Below are 16,514 nucleotides of genomic sequence, written 5' to 3' on the forward strand. Positions count from 1 at the left end.
AAGTTTCATTTAAGTTTTATGTTAGGTACTTTATTCACTACCATCAATAATTAATTAAGTAAATAAAAAAAATGGAAAAATTACATGTTATCAATAGAAATAAAAAGGGATTTTTTGTTCTATTCATTTGCAACTAATTTAGGTTTAATTTTTAAATATACGTAGGTTTTAATTACAACTAGAACGAAAGGACATCAAAATACGTTTTAGCCCCAAACCCGCTTGCAAAACGCTTTCAAGATCCTTTCGGCCAACCGAATGTTACATACGGTAGGTTAATATTGCTAAAGTTAGACCTTATTTTGGTACCACTCGTTAGACGAATCCGTCAGTCTCTGGGAGGTCCATCTATTAACTAGTTAGTCAGTTAGTAGACACGACCGTAGGGCAAGGTATTGGGATAGTAGGGCATAAGGAACTTGGCGCCAAAACGCGGCTGCGATTGCGCCGATTCGCTGCTAGAGGAGAACATCGAGGTGCAGATCTCGGCCCGATCCCGATGCAATCGGCTGCTGCTGTTCGAGGTGCTCGTCCCGGCGATGCCCAGGCCCAGTCCCAAGCTCAGTCCGGCTCCATGACGGCGCTCCCGACGTCGTGACCGGATCAGCGAAAAGATGGCCACCACCACGGCGACCAGAAAGATCAGGCCCAGCACACAGAACGAGATGGCCAACTTGGAGATGGACAGACAGAGGGTACCCTCGCTGGGCACCGGCTGACCCCGGACATGCGGCGCATAATCCTCTCCTGAAATAACATCCTTGATTAATTTAACAAAAACTTTGTACTTATTCAAATTTAAAATATTTCTTTTTTTAATTTTTCTAATCTAAATCACTTACAAAATCATGTGAAAGTGAAAAAACTAAAGCACAGTCAATGAAAACACATTAGTTAAGTTAAGTTGACTTAAAGATTCGAGTATTTATATGTAATTAGATAATGAAATTGAAATATGTTTTAGTTTTAAACACCCTGTTTACTTTGCCGGTGCGGCATCCGTGACTGACACGCATTCCCAATCCCAGTGCTCCTCCCAGTGCCCCTTCCATACCCACATCCATACCCACATCCATACCCACATCCACATCCACATCCACCCCCAATCCCGCCCACTTACCGCTCATATTGTGGCGCCTGTCGTAGCGCAGGCGGTCCACCTCGATTTGGGGAGCTGTCACGGCCAGCGAATTGAACACCTCGATGCGGGCCAAGTGCTGCTCGGCACTCAACGCCGGCGGAGGCGTCTTCTGGCGACAGTTTAGCTGCAATGGAAAGGGAATCGGAATCGGAGAGTATAGTAAACACACTGCATTCGCATGGTAAACACTCAAGGAGGCAGTGCATCGGATGGTGCACTGCTGGCTAAGTGGGTATGTGGCTCCACTTGGCTGCATTTCGGTGCAATAACCACATTAATTAGCAGACGCAACAACACGCTACGATGGGCAGCTGAAAAACAGCAGAAGCGGCAGTGGCAACACTTTCGTTTTCGTTGCAATTAATTGAGATGCATACGAGTGGTGTTTGTTTTTTGTCGGTACACAGAAAAAAATACCTACTATACTTCTAAATAATTATATGGCTTGCAAGGCTATACACAATTCACAGTTTTCATAACATAAGATTTCCAAAACGAAGACCTTAAGGACTCTAAATCTTTAAAATATATGCAAAAAAATTCTTTGCGTAGGAATCGAACTTGTATCCTGCAATGTAACTATCAAAAAAAACTCCAACTCTTTGGCTAGTATTCGAACTAGAGTTTTTCGATTATACTTTACTCTAACATTTTGATAAAGAATTGCTAAGATTATAAAGCGAAAGAAAAATAAAAAATACCTTTAAATAAGTAATATCTTTCGAAGAATAGTTTTCTACAATATTTTATAAATTTTAAAACCAATTTTCTCCATATATTCTGACTAAAGTAGTTGTTTTTTTTTCATTTATAATTAATTTTTTTAAAACTGTAGTTACAGTGTATAATGTGTAGTACAAGTATGTGGTACTCACAGTCGGACACTTCCCCTTGCAAAGTTGCACGCCACAGCTGACGTGAAGGCGTTCGCGGTCCGGGAACTTGAAGGCGGGAAACGTGGCCGCGAACGTCCGCTCGACCAGGTCTTCCTCGTGCTGCTTGGACCATCCCTCCTCCGCCGGTCGGTGCTGGGTGTGCAGAGCGGGCATTACCTGGCCATGGAAACGGGCGAAATTAGTATATCCATAGATATGCATGGTAAACAAGGTTGTTTTATTGGTGGCTAACGTTGGAGGCTATTTAGACCCGGCTATTTTAAAAAGTGACGTCTTTCCCCTCTCCCCAAAAGCAGGAAATTTGTGTTTTTTACAAAGCTTTGAACTGCAGGGTATTTTTTAAATATATCACCCTGATCATTGTCCTTTGAAATGGTTAAAGATTATACTAACTACAAAGCTAGCTTAGTGCAATATTTATGATTTCTTCGCTAAACTTATGTAGTTAAACTGTGTAAGTCATTATCAATGTCACAATATCTTTTTTTTCTTTTACAAGGGTGTTATAGAAATTAACAATGATTAATTAATAAGTCATATCATAACTGTTTCAATAATATTTTTGTAACATTATTTTAATAATTTTTTCTCTCAAGAGTTGAATAACTCCAGGAAAATAAAAAGCTTAAGAACTACCTTATGCATTCATTATGTCACATTTGTTTGATAGACTGGGAACATGAACCTGTTGTCTCGCATTGCGATCGCTGTCCCTGAACCTGAACTCCAACTTTTATGCCCCAAGCAGTGGCAGTTGTGTGCTTTTGATGGCCTTCTTTTATCACCGGTTATACAATAATTCGGGGTGACAAAACACTGGCTCACACACCACACACTGCCGACATTTCGGTCATTTCCGTTACGTATGTACAAATAATGCAGTATAGTGTCAGTACCAGTACCAGTACCGAGTATAGTGCCAGGAAAACCGAGAAAAGGTGGCAAAGCAATTGTCATGTGGCCAAGTTCAATGACAACAATGCTGAGCTGCAAGTGGTGCATATGTACGCATATGTAGTGCAGTTTGGCAAATGGTATGAGGTATGAGGTATGATGCATGTGCGATCGCTGGAAACAGATGTATGGAATTACAAGACGCTGCGATTTACATCTCGCCATTGTTGGTGGTAACTAAAACAAAAGCGAGGAAGCAGGGTTACTTAAGCAAACCAAAGATTGTATGCCCTACAAAAACCACAGTATGAGGAACTTATATAAGTAAGGAAATTGCCACAGGTTTCCTTTTAACCCTTTGAAGCAATAATTTTAGAAAATATTTGTTTACCATGCCTATAATTCCCAACTGGTTTTAGCCTGTGCAAGCAAAAAAAAAACTGTTGAAAATCACCGATATTGATGAATGGCTTATTTTTTAACTAATTTGTAAGACTTTAAGAGAGGCCACAAAATGATAACCATCATATGAATATCTCCAGAGAGGGTATATAAGACAGCAGGGACCAAGGCACGTTGATTAGCTTAGACGGCGATGTCTGGTTTCAATTTACACGCCCAAGCACGTGTATCCCCATGCGCGGGTGTATGTGAATGCGAAACCTGAGACAATAACGAGAAAAAGCAAATTGTTGCGGAAGTTCAAAAGAGTTCACGTGCAGAAAGATTGTACAATTGTAAATGTACAAATTGCAGGCTTCCTTTATGGCACCCATAGACTGTCATCTCTAAAATCAAATAGTCGAAATAATCGCCTGAATTGTTGCATTATCGATAGGCATGTATTAAATGGTTATTATTGAAGGAAGAAACATTATTATTATTATTAAAAAGGTCTTAAAGAGGCAGTTAGTCCCCATGTAAAGAGCTCAATCAAGGGTCAATCAAGGCAATATTGTATAGAGCCCCCGTAGGATCGATAACGATGGCTTTGTGCTGCTCTCCCTATCAACGGTACCTGCACTGTGGGTCAAATTCTAGAGATTCTACGCCAGAAAGTGGGTCACCATCATCGGCGGCGTTTGCAGACAAAAGACGCGGTTTTTATTTCACTTTTCTTCCACGCTGTGACCCAGAAGTGTTTCTAAACCAAACAAATCAACCTGTGATAGGTGCGCGCATAAATTTGCAATCGCACTGGAGAGCGTCTTGAAGAAGTTAAGGCAAAAAACAAAAAAAAAAAATTGTATAAGAAAAATAAAACAATAAGCCAAACCAACGCGAAAGAAAATGAAATGTGCTAAAACGGAAGACAGCCGCCAAGAGTTGAACAATAAAACAAACATAAAATGCAAATGCTTTTCTGTGTGTCTCTTCGCCCGTTCCGTTAAAAATAAAACAGAAATTAAGCCGTGTGATTTTTCTAGCGCTGCTCCTCTGACCACCAACCACATAAACAGAAAGAAGTAGCGAAGCGTCTAGTTGGAGATTTGTTTGACCCATTTAAGGCGGCTTCGTGAATGAATGACATGTGCACAAAGCTGCGACGGCCGGCGACCAAAATGCAAATGCTTGGCAATGGCATTGCCCACCGTCGCACAGTGGGGCCATTAGCCGAAAATCGTAATAAAAAATGAATGTTTCAAGATCTTAACAAAAATAAAATATAAACTTGAAGAAAAGCTCTTTAAGAAACCCTCTTTTAAAATCGAAAATAGGCAATTCTATTACACATTTTCTAGACATTTTATTTTTTGAATTGCTTGGCTTACAAACTTAAGCTTGCATAAAAAGTTTATCTCTGAAAAGCATTTTTGAAGTTAATAAATCAATAAATTATTGCTCTACTTTTTTTAAATTACTAGAAGGAAAAAAAGATGCTACACATGCTCAATTGGTTTTTTGTTGTTTCACTTTCTTTTAATTATATTTTATATGTTACAATAATTAAAAAAAATTAACCATTAGCAAGAACATGTTATGGAACCAAAAGATATATTTTTAACAAGAATTTCTTTTTTTTAAGTTTGGCAATTGACAGGACTTGACTTGCGTATCTTGGTGTTAAATACATAAAAACCCAATCTTCTGGCCCCACTGTTGATTGACTCAGTGGTGCTGACGAAGATTGTGGTGCCGGGGAGTCGAGGGCGGGAGTTGAGGCAACCACAAACAGGGGCACGTCAAAATGCTAAACGATAAATATTTCTATGTATTTCACTGTTGGCTAATTGTTGTGACCTCCTAATTTACTGAAGAAGAACTGAAGAACTGAAGAATTTGGAGAGCCCAGGGAAACCCAGGGAAACCCAGGGGAATCCAGCAAACAGAAAACTGAAAATCCAGAGAACAGTTCGCAGGCGTTTCTTCGGTTGTTTCTGTATTTTTTTTTGTATTTTTTTCCTACTTTAGCTAATGGTTTCGTTTGCTTTGGGACTGCTTGGCTGGGCAACGAAAACTGTTCTAACGATGATCGCGTAATTACGGCTAACAGTTTCGGTTTTGCTGCCGTTTGCCTCACATTTAATGTCGGTGCTGTAATAACTGTTACACTTAATGAGCCGCTGCTTTTGGGCGGTAGAAATATTTAAATTATATTAGATCTAGAGTGGCGGCACACAATCAATCGGGTCTTCGAAAACCATTTTCCAGCTATTCAAATTTCCCTTTCGTTGCGATCCGGAAATCAATGGCTTTTGTTTTACATTTTCGTGTCTTCAAAATGCACTTAAAGTTTTCTAAAACTAATCGCATACAACATTTAAGTTATGGTGACTTTAAGCGACTAAAATGACATTTTCATTATTTTTTGAAGATATATATTTTGTTTTTAGACAGATCTGGCAAGTAACGTTTTTTTTTTTGGGCACTTTTAAATGTTAAACCTTTTTGGTTAGGAGTCAATACTTATGTCGCTTGAAAACTTTTTTTTTACAAAATTTTGAACTGAATTTTTAGGCAGTTTTATTTTTTTTAACAACTTCTCTGTTTGTAGAAGTATTTAAAAGAATTTTCTAATAGTCAAAAGACTTTTCTAGATTACAAATTTTTTATTTAATTCTAAAACAATAGTAATTTTTTTCGATGTGTTTTTATTTGAGTTCTAACTTGATTTAATATCATTTTCAATTGTAAGTATCTAAAAAACAAAACGTCTACTTGCTTATAGTTATAGTTTTCTTAATGTTGCAGTTTTGTATGCCCGAATGCTACCCTCTTAGATGTCGTCTATAAAAATGAAAGTTAAATGCGATCGATCGCAGATCGCCCCACAGCATCGAGATCGTCGTTAATTAATGGCTTTCCGTTTGTCTCATCGCGTCTAGTTTTTGGTTTCTTCTCCGCTCTAACGGTTCAGCGTAGAATGTCGCGCCGCCGGCACCTGTTACGCAAATGGCCGATCCACAAGATGCATATGTATCTATACGTATGTATCTGTAGACCGAAGTAGATGAGTAGATCCACTCACCTGCTCATCGATGGGACACCCACGGGCATCCAGTAGTTGCTGCGTGGATTCGCCCAGTCCGTCGAGTGCGGCACAGTCCACCACCCGCACTCCGATGTTTCCCGGTACGATGGCCCGTACGGTCAGGGTGGTGGCCACGCCCACCTCCACGGATCCGGTTCCATTGGGGCCACCCAACTCTAGCCAGATCCTTACCCGCGGCGTCTCCATGTGATGGTGCTGGGATTGGGTGTGGGTGTGGCTGCTGCTCGTCGGTGGTGATGATGATGCGGACAGGGCTGGAACTGCAGCCGCTGCTGCCAAGGCCCGCATCCGAGCATTCCTGAGTGAATAGATAATAATTATATAAATAATAATAATTATAATTAATAATAATAATCAGTTCAATATCGACGTATGCCAAAATTGAATTTGTCAATGGTTGTATTTTAAACGAGTCTTATTTGTTATACACCTATATGTGCAATTATCAATTAAGTAATTTGTCCTCCGTTTCTAGAATTACAATTTTAAACTATAATGTTATTTGTTTGTTTTTGGTTTATGGTTGACAGATTTATATTTTACGATATATTTATATTTAACGCTTTTTTAATGGGTTTTTATATTTAGCTATTTAAAAATTGTCTTTCAAAAACTATATAATGTTTTGTCTTTTTGTTTCTACAACAGATTTAGATTTATGTAAACATACTCTCAAAAAAGTGCAATAACGCTAGATCAGATCATTTTAATTTGCATTTGTTTTTCCCCCGAAACTCACCGCTCGCGTCCGTTGTCCTGTCGCAGGATGGGCAGTGGCATACCCATGGCGTTGGCCGGCAGCTGGCACCGGACGGCGCTGAGGATGTCGGTGCTCTGGCGCAGCTTCTGCTCCTTTTGGAGCATCACCCGCACCGAGTACTCCAGACTGCCGTCCTCGAGGGGCTCCGCCCGCACCCCACATCCCGAGGTGGGGATGCGCAGGTGCAGCCGGGTGGAGTCCTGTCCCCGCGCCCGACACTCCAGCGGAAAGTCCTTGGCATAGAGCAAGCCCCGAAAGGGCCGGCTCAGCTCCAGGTGCATCTCGAGCAGATCCCGGCTGCAGTTCACCTGCATCGTTTGGATTTGCATGGTGGCATTCTCGTTAATGGAATGGGAAGGGGAATGGGATTGGGAAGGGGAATTCGCTGGCGTTCTGCTTGCCCAGCTAGCATGACACACAAATCGCGGCAGATGCAACACTCCGATAACGGCCACCATTGGCAGCAGCTGGCCGAGATTGAAGCCAATGGAGAGGGAGGATGTGGCGGCGCTGGAGGAGAACATGTTTCTTCCGATTTCCCGTTTTCGCCGACGGACCAGGCAACCCGCCCCGGCGATCAAAACCGCAATTGATGCCACTTGCTGCCGCTGTCTTTCGATGTTGCTGCTGTCACTGGGATGTTGCCGCTGTGCAATGCTGATGTCGTTGATGTCGCTGATGTCGCTGCTGGAACCGCCGACACCTGTTGTCGTCTGTGGCCAACTCTTAATTGGCCTACTCCGAGTCCAAGTTCGAGAATCTTGTCTGCGAAATGGAAATGGGTTTTTTTTTTTTTAGCTTAGCTTGGTTTTTGGGTCAAGTCTGCAAGGTGTTCAAGTCTTACGTTGTATTGTTTCTTAATACATTTTGAATACTTGTAAAATTTTAAAATACACAAATATATATGTATGTATATAAGATCATGGAATGCAAATCAAATTTTTTGTAGTACATTTTCAAAAGATTGAAGAATAAATATACAAATAAATATTTACTATAATAATTAAATTATATCAGATCTTTAACTAAAACCATATCTTAAATCACTTTCTCACATCAGAGTTCATGTAATAGAATTAATGATAATATCTTTTTTTTTATAATATGTTATAGACATCTTACTAATCATAAGTTAATCAATTGTATAATTTGAAAATAACAAGGTAAAAAAAAGATACCATCCTCAAATGACTATCAATCAATGATTATAATCGATTCTATGGCTAACGAAAAGGGAAAGGGGAAAATGTCTGCCACTTTATGTAATTTATAATTGCCAAATAAATGAGAGGCCAATTTGGGAGCCCTTCCCTGCCCATTTTCGATGCCATGCGATGCGATGCGATGCGATATGATGCCAATTCGGTGCCGAAAGCGGGTCAAGTTTGTCCCATATTTGTTGATTGGACTGAAGCCATAAAGCTATGAGGCTGGCTGCTGAAGATGTTGCAGCACGGCGAACAAATAAATAAATAAATGCGATAAAGGCAAACACCAAAGCTTAAATCAACATCAGCATAATGCGTTTGCAACTTTGCGTAATCCTATTTGATGTTACTACTGCCTGCTCGTTGGTTATTCGCTCATTGTGCTGTCTATTTGTATTTGTGATTCCCATCTCTTATTAACTCTCGTGGGCATTGTAATCGGCCCAATTAACAATAAAACTTTGACTATCAAAGAAAACACAAAGTAAACCTTTTGAAGTCGCAGTGGCAGTGAGATTACTTGCCCTTCACTTTGGTCGCCTTTTTTCTTTTTGGTAATGTGATGTCAATAAGTTTGTGTCCTTAATCCTTAATCCTTATTTTTAAGATATTATACTTTAATATTGGTTGCTTTAAATCTAAGTTTTCTCTATTTTTTTCTTGCTATATTTATATTTTATTTTATAATACTAATTAATTAATATTCTGCAAGAATGCTACATTCTTTTTATTGTATGATATGACCAACAATGTTAATCAAACTGATTCATTTTTTACATCATCCTGTTTTTTAAACAAACCTAAAGAACACAATACCTATCCTTAGCGTTTATTACTCGAGATTTATTTGAATACATTTTTAATAAAGCCGTTTCGAATTTTTTAGCTTAAAGCTTACCGTATGTCAAGGGTTTTTTATGTCCTTTAGCTTCGCCTAGGAAGTGCAGCTCTTTGTTTGAAATCTATTGCTGATTTCTTGTTCTTTATAATCACTTTTTGCAAAAATATTTGCACACAACAAAAAAAAATGGAATTTCTTGCGCAATTATGCGGTAAATCGAATTGCGAAAAAAGCAGAAGAACCGCAATTTTCAAATTGGTTAATTATCAGCCACTACGCATGCGCGCACTTCACACGCTCTCAAGTGCAAAACAGTAAAAACCGTGCATAAAAAAAAAAAACAACAAGAATATCAGAAGAAAAGCTCGCGAAACGCCCGATGAAGAAGTCTCGAAAGAAGACAAGCGCGCGCCACCGAGTGTGCAGATGCAATGCACCGGGCCAATTCCGAATCCGAGTCCAGAAGTTAGCCAAGTTAGTCGCGAGCGCAGACCGCAAAACAACAACAAGGGGAAGGGGTAGAAAAAGCGGCGGAAGACGTTAATTTAACCGTCGTCACGCATGCGGCGCGAATTGGCGCGCTTGTGGGCCATTTAAATTTTAGCTATCGATAGCTCCCAAGTATCGGAATTTGATATTTTAAATTTCAAATACATTTTTATACATTCTCACAGCAGCAAAACTTTTTTAATTTCTGCTTACGAAAGAAAATGGATCAAAGTAGTTTTAGTTTGAATTTCGATACCAAGTAAAGTTTTTTAAAACCCATTCCTGCTAAGAACTTTCATTTATAATTTGTAAACAAAAAATGTTAATAAATACATTTTTGAATTTCGATAGTTTCCACAATATCAGTATTTTTCTGCAAAAGTATCGAAACTCAGTAGTTTCAATAGTTGGTATTGTCCAGCAACCGGCAACTGGTCACACCCTTGCAATCGTCGCATCCCTTATTTGTGACTTCCTCTCTCAACTGACTTTTTCAGTGATGCCACCTGGATAAAAATATGACCAATTAAAATGTACGAAGCTTAAAAAAATACATCGATATATGGTTAAATTAAGACAACAAATTTATTTAACAATTCATGTTTTGAGATCAGGTTTTGGTTCTTGTTAATGAATAACAATTTATCCACAATATTTGATTTAGTGCAGCTCCAGCAATCGGAACTTCTTTGCCTGCAACCAACTCCACCGGGATTAAAGTAACGTAAACACTGCACTAAATATGACCAAATACATAAGAAATTAAAATGAATATTAATATAAGACAAATTTAACTTTACTTACATGCGGTTCTTTAATGCACAGATAAACTAAAAACAATCGATAGAGGCCAAAAACCATCGAAGCTTAGAAAAATTAAAAAACACGGAAGTTATCGATAATGTCATCGATTGTTTTCCAGCTCTAGTGGCCGACTCAGCTCTAGTTCTACTTTATGACTTCGTACTGCTTTTTGTTCGCCAAACTTCATGCCAAATAATTAAACCAGATTGTCTGATTGTAGTTGCACGTCAAGGATGAGCAACCGCCTTGCGATGAACATGGACATGTCCGAGATAATCGAGTTCGTGCTGCCCGCCAAGGGCGAGTACTCGGACGACGACGGCGGCGGAGGAGGCGCCGTGGGCATTGTGGACGCCAACGAGGATGCAACCTACGTGGTTCTGGACGGCCTGGGCAACGATTACGATGAGGAGTTCCTGATCGTCAACGAGGACGGCGTGGAGGGCGAACTGCTGGTGGGCGAGGAGGAGTTGCAGGGTCTGCTGGTGGGCTCCCGGGTGAAGGAGGTGCCGCTGGAGGATCAGGGTGAACAGTTTGTGGTCACCGAGCTGCAGCTAAGCGATTTGGAGGAGCTGGTGGAGGAGGAACAGGAGCAGGGCGACTACGAGCACGAGCTCAGCTATGGTCATCATCTGCCCGTTTGCGAGGAGCCAGAAGATCTGGAAATAGATGAACCATGTTCGCCCTCCCCGCCGCCATCACCATCACCAGCGCCACCGCCGCCGACGGTGCTGCCTCCTGTGCAGCCCGCCGGTAGAGTGAGATCTTCATCCGCCCTCCAGATCGCCATACGCAGCTTTGCGAGCCAAAATGACGACGATGGCAGCGTCAAGGATGTGAAGCCCAGCGAAAAGATGCTGGAGGAGTTTAAGGGACCGCGCCGCTACTTGCTCTTCGATGACCTGATTGCCACCATCGTGGACTTTGACGACGACAGCACACCCATTGTGGAATTCTCAATGATCAGCGACATGCTGGACGAGAAACTGCCGGTGGAATGCGGCATCTGTCCGGATGTGATGCACAAGACGAAACTGTCCAAGCACCAGAAGACCCATTTGGTGCCGGGTACCAATCGCTACGCCTGCATCTACTGCACGGAAACGTATCGCGACTGCAAATACCTGGCCGGACATGCGCGGCGCCACATGGGCATCCGTCCGTACGTCTGCGAATTGTGCACCTTGTACTTCTCCACCAAACAGGACCTGCGTGTGCACAATCAGAGGCGTCACCTGGAAAAGGAGCACATCTGCGAGATGTGCGGCAAGACGTTCGCCCAGAACACCCAGCTGAAGCGTCACCGCGAGGCGACGCACGAGAAGAAGCGACGGTTCCAGTGCCAATACTGTCAGAAGGCCTACTACAAGAACTTCTCGCTGCAGGAGCACATCCGCAACGTTCACATGGGCAAGCGTCGGATGTTGAAGTGCCCGTTCTGCGGCATGCAGTGCCGCGATGCCCACAAGATGGCCCGCCATCGCAAGGAGATGCACCTGAGCCAGGGCACCTATGTGTGCCACCTGTGCCAGGAGGAGTTCACCGACATCAACTATTTCGATGCCCACAAGCGGTCCATCCAGTGCCGGAGCAACACGCGTCGCTTTGTGAACGATAGGGATGGTGATGAGAATCAGGGAGGATCCGGTTCGGGATCCGTTTCGGGCGGCATGATGGACGGCCAGGAGGATGACGACGATGGCATGGGTCTGCTGGAGGAGGAGTACGACGAGGACGACGGCCTTCTGGTGGAGGAGGGCCAGGCGGCGGAGGAGCAAGTGACAACCAATGGGCATTACATTAACGAGGGCGAGCCGCAGTACGTCCAGTTACCGGACTACGACGACCAGCGACTGCTGGTGGAGAACGTGGTCGACGACGACGAGGATGTGGAGGAGGAGCTGCTCAGCGAGGAGCAATACTTTAATGCTGTCCAACAGCATAATCAGCAGCAGCAGCAGCAGCTCCACTCCCAGCTGGATCCACATGGGCAGGACTACCACGACGAGCTGATATATGAAATCACCTTGAAGACTGAGGATAATTGAGTGCCGCACCCTTGCGCATATTGTAAATAGTACCCATTTGAATAATATGATGTAAACAATTATGTATTTTGGGTGTTTTTGAATATGTCTCCCTTTCTTTGGTCGAATGCAACCCAGTGTCCCCAAATCCGCAGTGCTGTATTTTGCAGGGCAACCGATTCAAAGGGCTAAATGCAACTCCGGGATCCTACGGATCCTGGCTTGCAATGCAGGGATCGAGGGTCTATTGGGGCCATTGGGGTTTTTGGAAATTTTCCATTCATTTTGGAATTCGCAAGGCCTGCTGACGTCAGCATGAGTTCTAGGGCAGGAGAAAGCGAGAGGGAAGTAGTCTTGATTTCGATAACGATTGTTCCGCGTAGATATGAGCTTTTTCCTCGCCAAATTTTTCTGTTTTAAAAAATGAATAATAACCCATAAATCAGGGACAGTAATAATTACTAGTGATATAATTAAAATCACAAATCTTGAGCGAAAAAAATTACTCAAAATATATTGATTATTTTTTGGTTAAAAAAATATTGCTCAAAGTAGGATAACTTTTTTTGTGTAGCACTGTGTTGCAAGGGATTGTTTTGTTGGCTTATTAAGGAAATCAAGGCAAACCAAAAAAAATTGTAATAATATTAAAAAATTATTTAATTTTGATTATTTATTGTTCAATCAAATTAATAAATATTATTTACGGTCCCAGCCATATATTTTTTACATATACGGATTTTTTGTTGTTTATTTTTTCAAAATATTTATACAGGAATCATTTTATTTTAAGCAATGGGCTATTCTTGAGCGTTGTTTCCTGTTTAGTTTTTTGTGAAGGGTTATTTTATTCCCTGTTTAAAACTAAAACTTTTAGCTAAACTCAATTCTAGCTAGTTGTAGCTATTTTGCCAGCACCTGTTGGACACCACTGATACTAATAAATGTAAACAACACAAAATGTTTATTTTGACCGGAAAAGTAGGCGAATCCGGTGATGGCGATGGCAACGCAACCAAGGGAACCCTGTATCCTTCGATCAAACTTTTCCAGCCACACGACAAACCCCCTTGATTCCGGGAAGAGTTGTCTTCTCAGACAGCGCACAAAGCTATATCCACAAAGATTTTGATCTGGCATATGTATATATTTTAAACAATGGACGACAACGATGATGAGGTGGAGGAGCACCAGGAGCTGGATCTGATAAGCGACGTCAGCGCCGAGGAGGAGGAGGCAGTGGAGGCCGACCTTGGCCCGGTGGACAGCTGGGAGTCCTTCAACGATCGCATCGATGGAATGATCTTCAACGAGCACTGTGACAAGCCGGTGAAGAAGTTGGACGAGCGCCGGCTGGCGATACTCAACCGGGTGCGTCAGCAGTTCCACGAGGCGCCCAAGGGACTCGCGGATCGGTGTCAGGCTCAGAAGTCGCCCATCGACCAGCAGCTGGAGCTGTCCGGCGAGCGCCTGAACGAACTGGTCCGCTTCGGCAACGAACTGGTGACCAATGTGCGGGTGGCCAACGAGCGGCGGGAGCTGAATCGCCGGTTCTTCGAGGCCACGCAGAAGACCCAGGTGCAGACGAAGCTGCAGCGCGAGAGCACGGAGACAATGGCCCGTTTCGAGAACATCAAGGCGCGCTGGACCGAGCTGGAGGAGACCAACGAGCCGATGCTCCTCTGGGACCAAATCGAGGAGCAAAAGAAACGCATTGCCGAGATAATGGCCCGCAAGGATGAGATGATAGCCACCTGCCAGCAGGAGGTGGATCGCATGAATGCCAAGTACGAGTTCGATCGCGAACGGCAGGCCCAGGATCTGTGCTGCCTGGTGGAGCGCGTCGATCACCTGGTGGAGACGCTGAAGGAGGCCTACAAGGAGCACCTGGAAATGCTGCGCCACACCATCGAGGAAGAGCGGCAGATGTTCGCCGCCAATGCGGTGGAAAAGTGGCGCACCTTTTTCGATGCCATGAACGCCAACTTCGATGAGAAGGCCAATTTGGTGAAGACGCGCGAGCAGTTCTATGCCCGCCAGACGCAGCAGATCAACGAGTCGCAGGAGGAGCTGACCAAAAGCACCCGGATTCGGCTGGAGAAGGAGTGCGAACGACTAGAGCTAGAGCTTCGTCGCACGCGCGACAATGTGCTGATGAACTCCGAGAAGCTGGACTACAACTACCAGGTTCTGCAAAAGCGCAACGAGGAGAACGTGATCATCAACAACCAGCAGAAGCGAAGAGTGGCCCGCCTGCACGAGGCCATTGGACACACCCGGCGTGGCCTGAAGAATCTCTATCTCAACGGCAAGCGGAGCATAGCCCGTCTCTCGTCGGACATCTACAAGCTGCACGCCAACATCAACGACATGGAGTCGAAGGCGCATCAGGCGCGGCTAAATAACCGCGAGAAATTCGATCGCATCTGGGAGATCAACTACAAGGAGCTAAACCTTCTGGTGGATCGCGTCTACCACATCGATCGCATCATACACGAGCAGCAGCTGGCCATGCCGTGGTCCAGCCCGGTGCCACCCATTCCGAACATCAACAAGTCCAAGAAGAAGCGCAATAATATTCTGGAGAGGTTCGACATGCGGATTGGGCGAGTGCCCAAGAACCGGATAAGGTCAAAGTCGGCCATAAAGCACCGACCGGATATCAAGGAGCTGCCGCCAGAGTCGTTGCGCCTGATGCGCAACCTCATCCGCAAGCTATCCGACCGCGGTGGTTTCCTGATCGAGGAGCAACTTCTCAAGATCCTGGAGCCCAACACAGTGGGGGAAAAGTGCCTGGTGCGCATCGACAACATATTTGCGGCCCTGCGCATCCGTCATTTGCGGGATGTCAATGAGCTGACAAAGGTGTTCATGCCATACACCTACTGTCCCACCTGCCAGCCGCAGGGATTGAGTCCGCTCAAGTGTGCCGAGGTGTTTATGAAGGATCAAAAGCCCAATCGATTGCAAACCCAGCCGATGCAGGCACATCAGGAACAGCAGGAGCATCGGCCCACTGAGGAAGCGGATGGGGATCGATTGGGGGAGCTAAAGGCCTTTCTAGCCAAGGGCGAGGAGTCGGCAAAGCGTTGCCCCAATCACTACCTGGTCATGGAACCAGCTCTATGCCTGCACGCCATGAATCTCTTCACCTCCAAGATGCACAAACAGATGTACGAACACGAACAGAGCAGCGTTCACAATGCCGTCAATCTCATCCAGATCACGGACACTGAAATCCGTGACTTCTGGCGTCAGTTCTCCGCCTGTTTCCCGGCCTCCAAGTGCAAGCTATGGAAGACACTGGAGCACGGCCTGAATCACTATGTGGAGGTGCTCAAGATGCGCGTACAGTACGACGCGGAGGTCGTGTTCCTGCGCCGCCAGAACGAGGAGTTGCGCCACCTGCTCCAGAAGTTCACCGTCTAGCTACGATTCGCACTAAGGTCTAGTCTTAGCTGCATATCGAATTTCACTGAGAAATCCCAATCAATTATTGTTCAAATCCATCCAAACATGATAAATTTTAATTGTGCCTAGTCTTGCTCTTTGACATTGCTATCGATCGAATCAGTCCAGAGACGTGGAATAAAGGGCACCATTTTAAAGAACAACACATAAGCATTTTGGGATTACTTAATAAAATTTTAAATTGAACTACTGTGTTAAATTTTTAAATGTTTAAATTTTTTAATGGGATAGAAGAAACTTTCCTTCACTATGTTGTTAGTTATTTCTAACAAGAAAATAACTTTTTTAAAGAAATACTTTAATTTACCCTCTATATAGACTTTTGTCTTGCTCTAAACTATGACTAACTGCTGATGACTGTTATTATAACAATACCCCGCTTGCAAATGTATCTAACGACATTTGAATACCTTCATGGAAGTACATAGTTATCAGTTATTATTTTATCAGTTAATATTTTTTAGTGAAATTAAATTATTTGTAGCTCCAA

At 43.3% G+C, this 16,514-nt stretch overlaps 3 protein-coding genes across 3 annotated transcripts; 2 read left to right on the plus strand and 1 right to left on the minus strand.

Moving 5' to 3' along the window:
- Positions 1 to 38: 38 nt before the first annotated feature.
- LOC108136378 lies at positions 39 to 9,642 on the minus strand. Its single transcript, XM_017257491.2, has 6 exons — positions 9,291 to 9,642; positions 7,164 to 7,949; positions 6,401 to 6,722; positions 2,017 to 2,193; positions 1,121 to 1,265; positions 39 to 747 (listed from the first exon to the last, which is right to left on the minus strand). Exons 2-6 carry the CDS (start codon positions 7,706 to 7,708, stop codon positions 368 to 370), a joined length of 1,569 nt encoding a protein of 522 aa, XP_017112980.1. The 5' UTR covers positions 7,709 to 7,949; positions 9,291 to 9,642; the 3' UTR covers positions 39 to 367.
- Positions 9,643 to 10,645: 1,003 nt separating this feature from the next.
- LOC108136635 (zinc finger and SCAN domain-containing protein 21) lies at positions 10,646 to 12,636 on the plus strand. Its single transcript, XM_017257954.2, has one exon. It carries the CDS (start codon positions 10,760 to 10,762, stop codon positions 12,572 to 12,574), a length of 1,815 nt encoding a protein of 604 aa, XP_017113443.1. The 5' UTR covers positions 10,646 to 10,759; the 3' UTR covers positions 12,575 to 12,636.
- Positions 12,637 to 13,494: 858 nt separating this feature from the next.
- LOC108136634 (dynein regulatory complex protein 1 homolog) lies at positions 13,495 to 16,210 on the plus strand. The gene has a single exon (XM_017257953.2). It carries the CDS (start codon positions 13,712 to 13,714, stop codon positions 15,980 to 15,982), a length of 2,271 nt encoding a protein of 756 aa, XP_017113442.1. The 5' UTR covers positions 13,495 to 13,711; the 3' UTR covers positions 15,983 to 16,210.
- Positions 16,211 to 16,514: the final 304 nt, after the last annotated feature.

This window comes from Drosophila elegans, unplaced genomic scaffold (assembly GCF_018152505.1).
Source record: "Drosophila elegans isolate 14027-0461.03 unplaced genomic scaffold, ASM1815250v1 contig_149, whole genome shotgun sequence".
Taxonomy (NCBI): Eukaryota; Metazoa; Arthropoda; class Insecta; order Diptera; family Drosophilidae; genus Drosophila; species Drosophila elegans.

Excerpts from the sequence above, each read along its gene's own strand:
- LOC108136378 (XM_017257491.2), bottom strand. The coding sequence starts at position 7,708 with ATGTTCTCCTCCAGCGCCGCCACATCCTCCCTCTCCATTGGCTTCAAT. Across the intron at positions 2,194-6,400 it reads GGTGTCCCATCGATGAGCAG|GTAATGCCCGCTCTGCACAC; the intron begins GTGAGTGGATCT and ends TTCCATGGCCAG. Across the intron at positions 748-1,120 it reads CAGGCGCCACAATATGAGCG|GAGAGGATTATGCGCCGCAT; the intron begins GTAAGTGGGCGG and ends ATGTTATTTCAG.
- LOC108136635 (XM_017257954.2), top strand. The coding sequence starts at position 10,760 with ATGAGCAACCGCCTTGCGATGAACATGGACATGTCCGAGATAATCGAG.
- LOC108136634 (XM_017257953.2), top strand. The coding sequence starts at position 13,712 with ATGGACGACAACGATGATGAGGTGGAGGAGCACCAGGAGCTGGATCTG.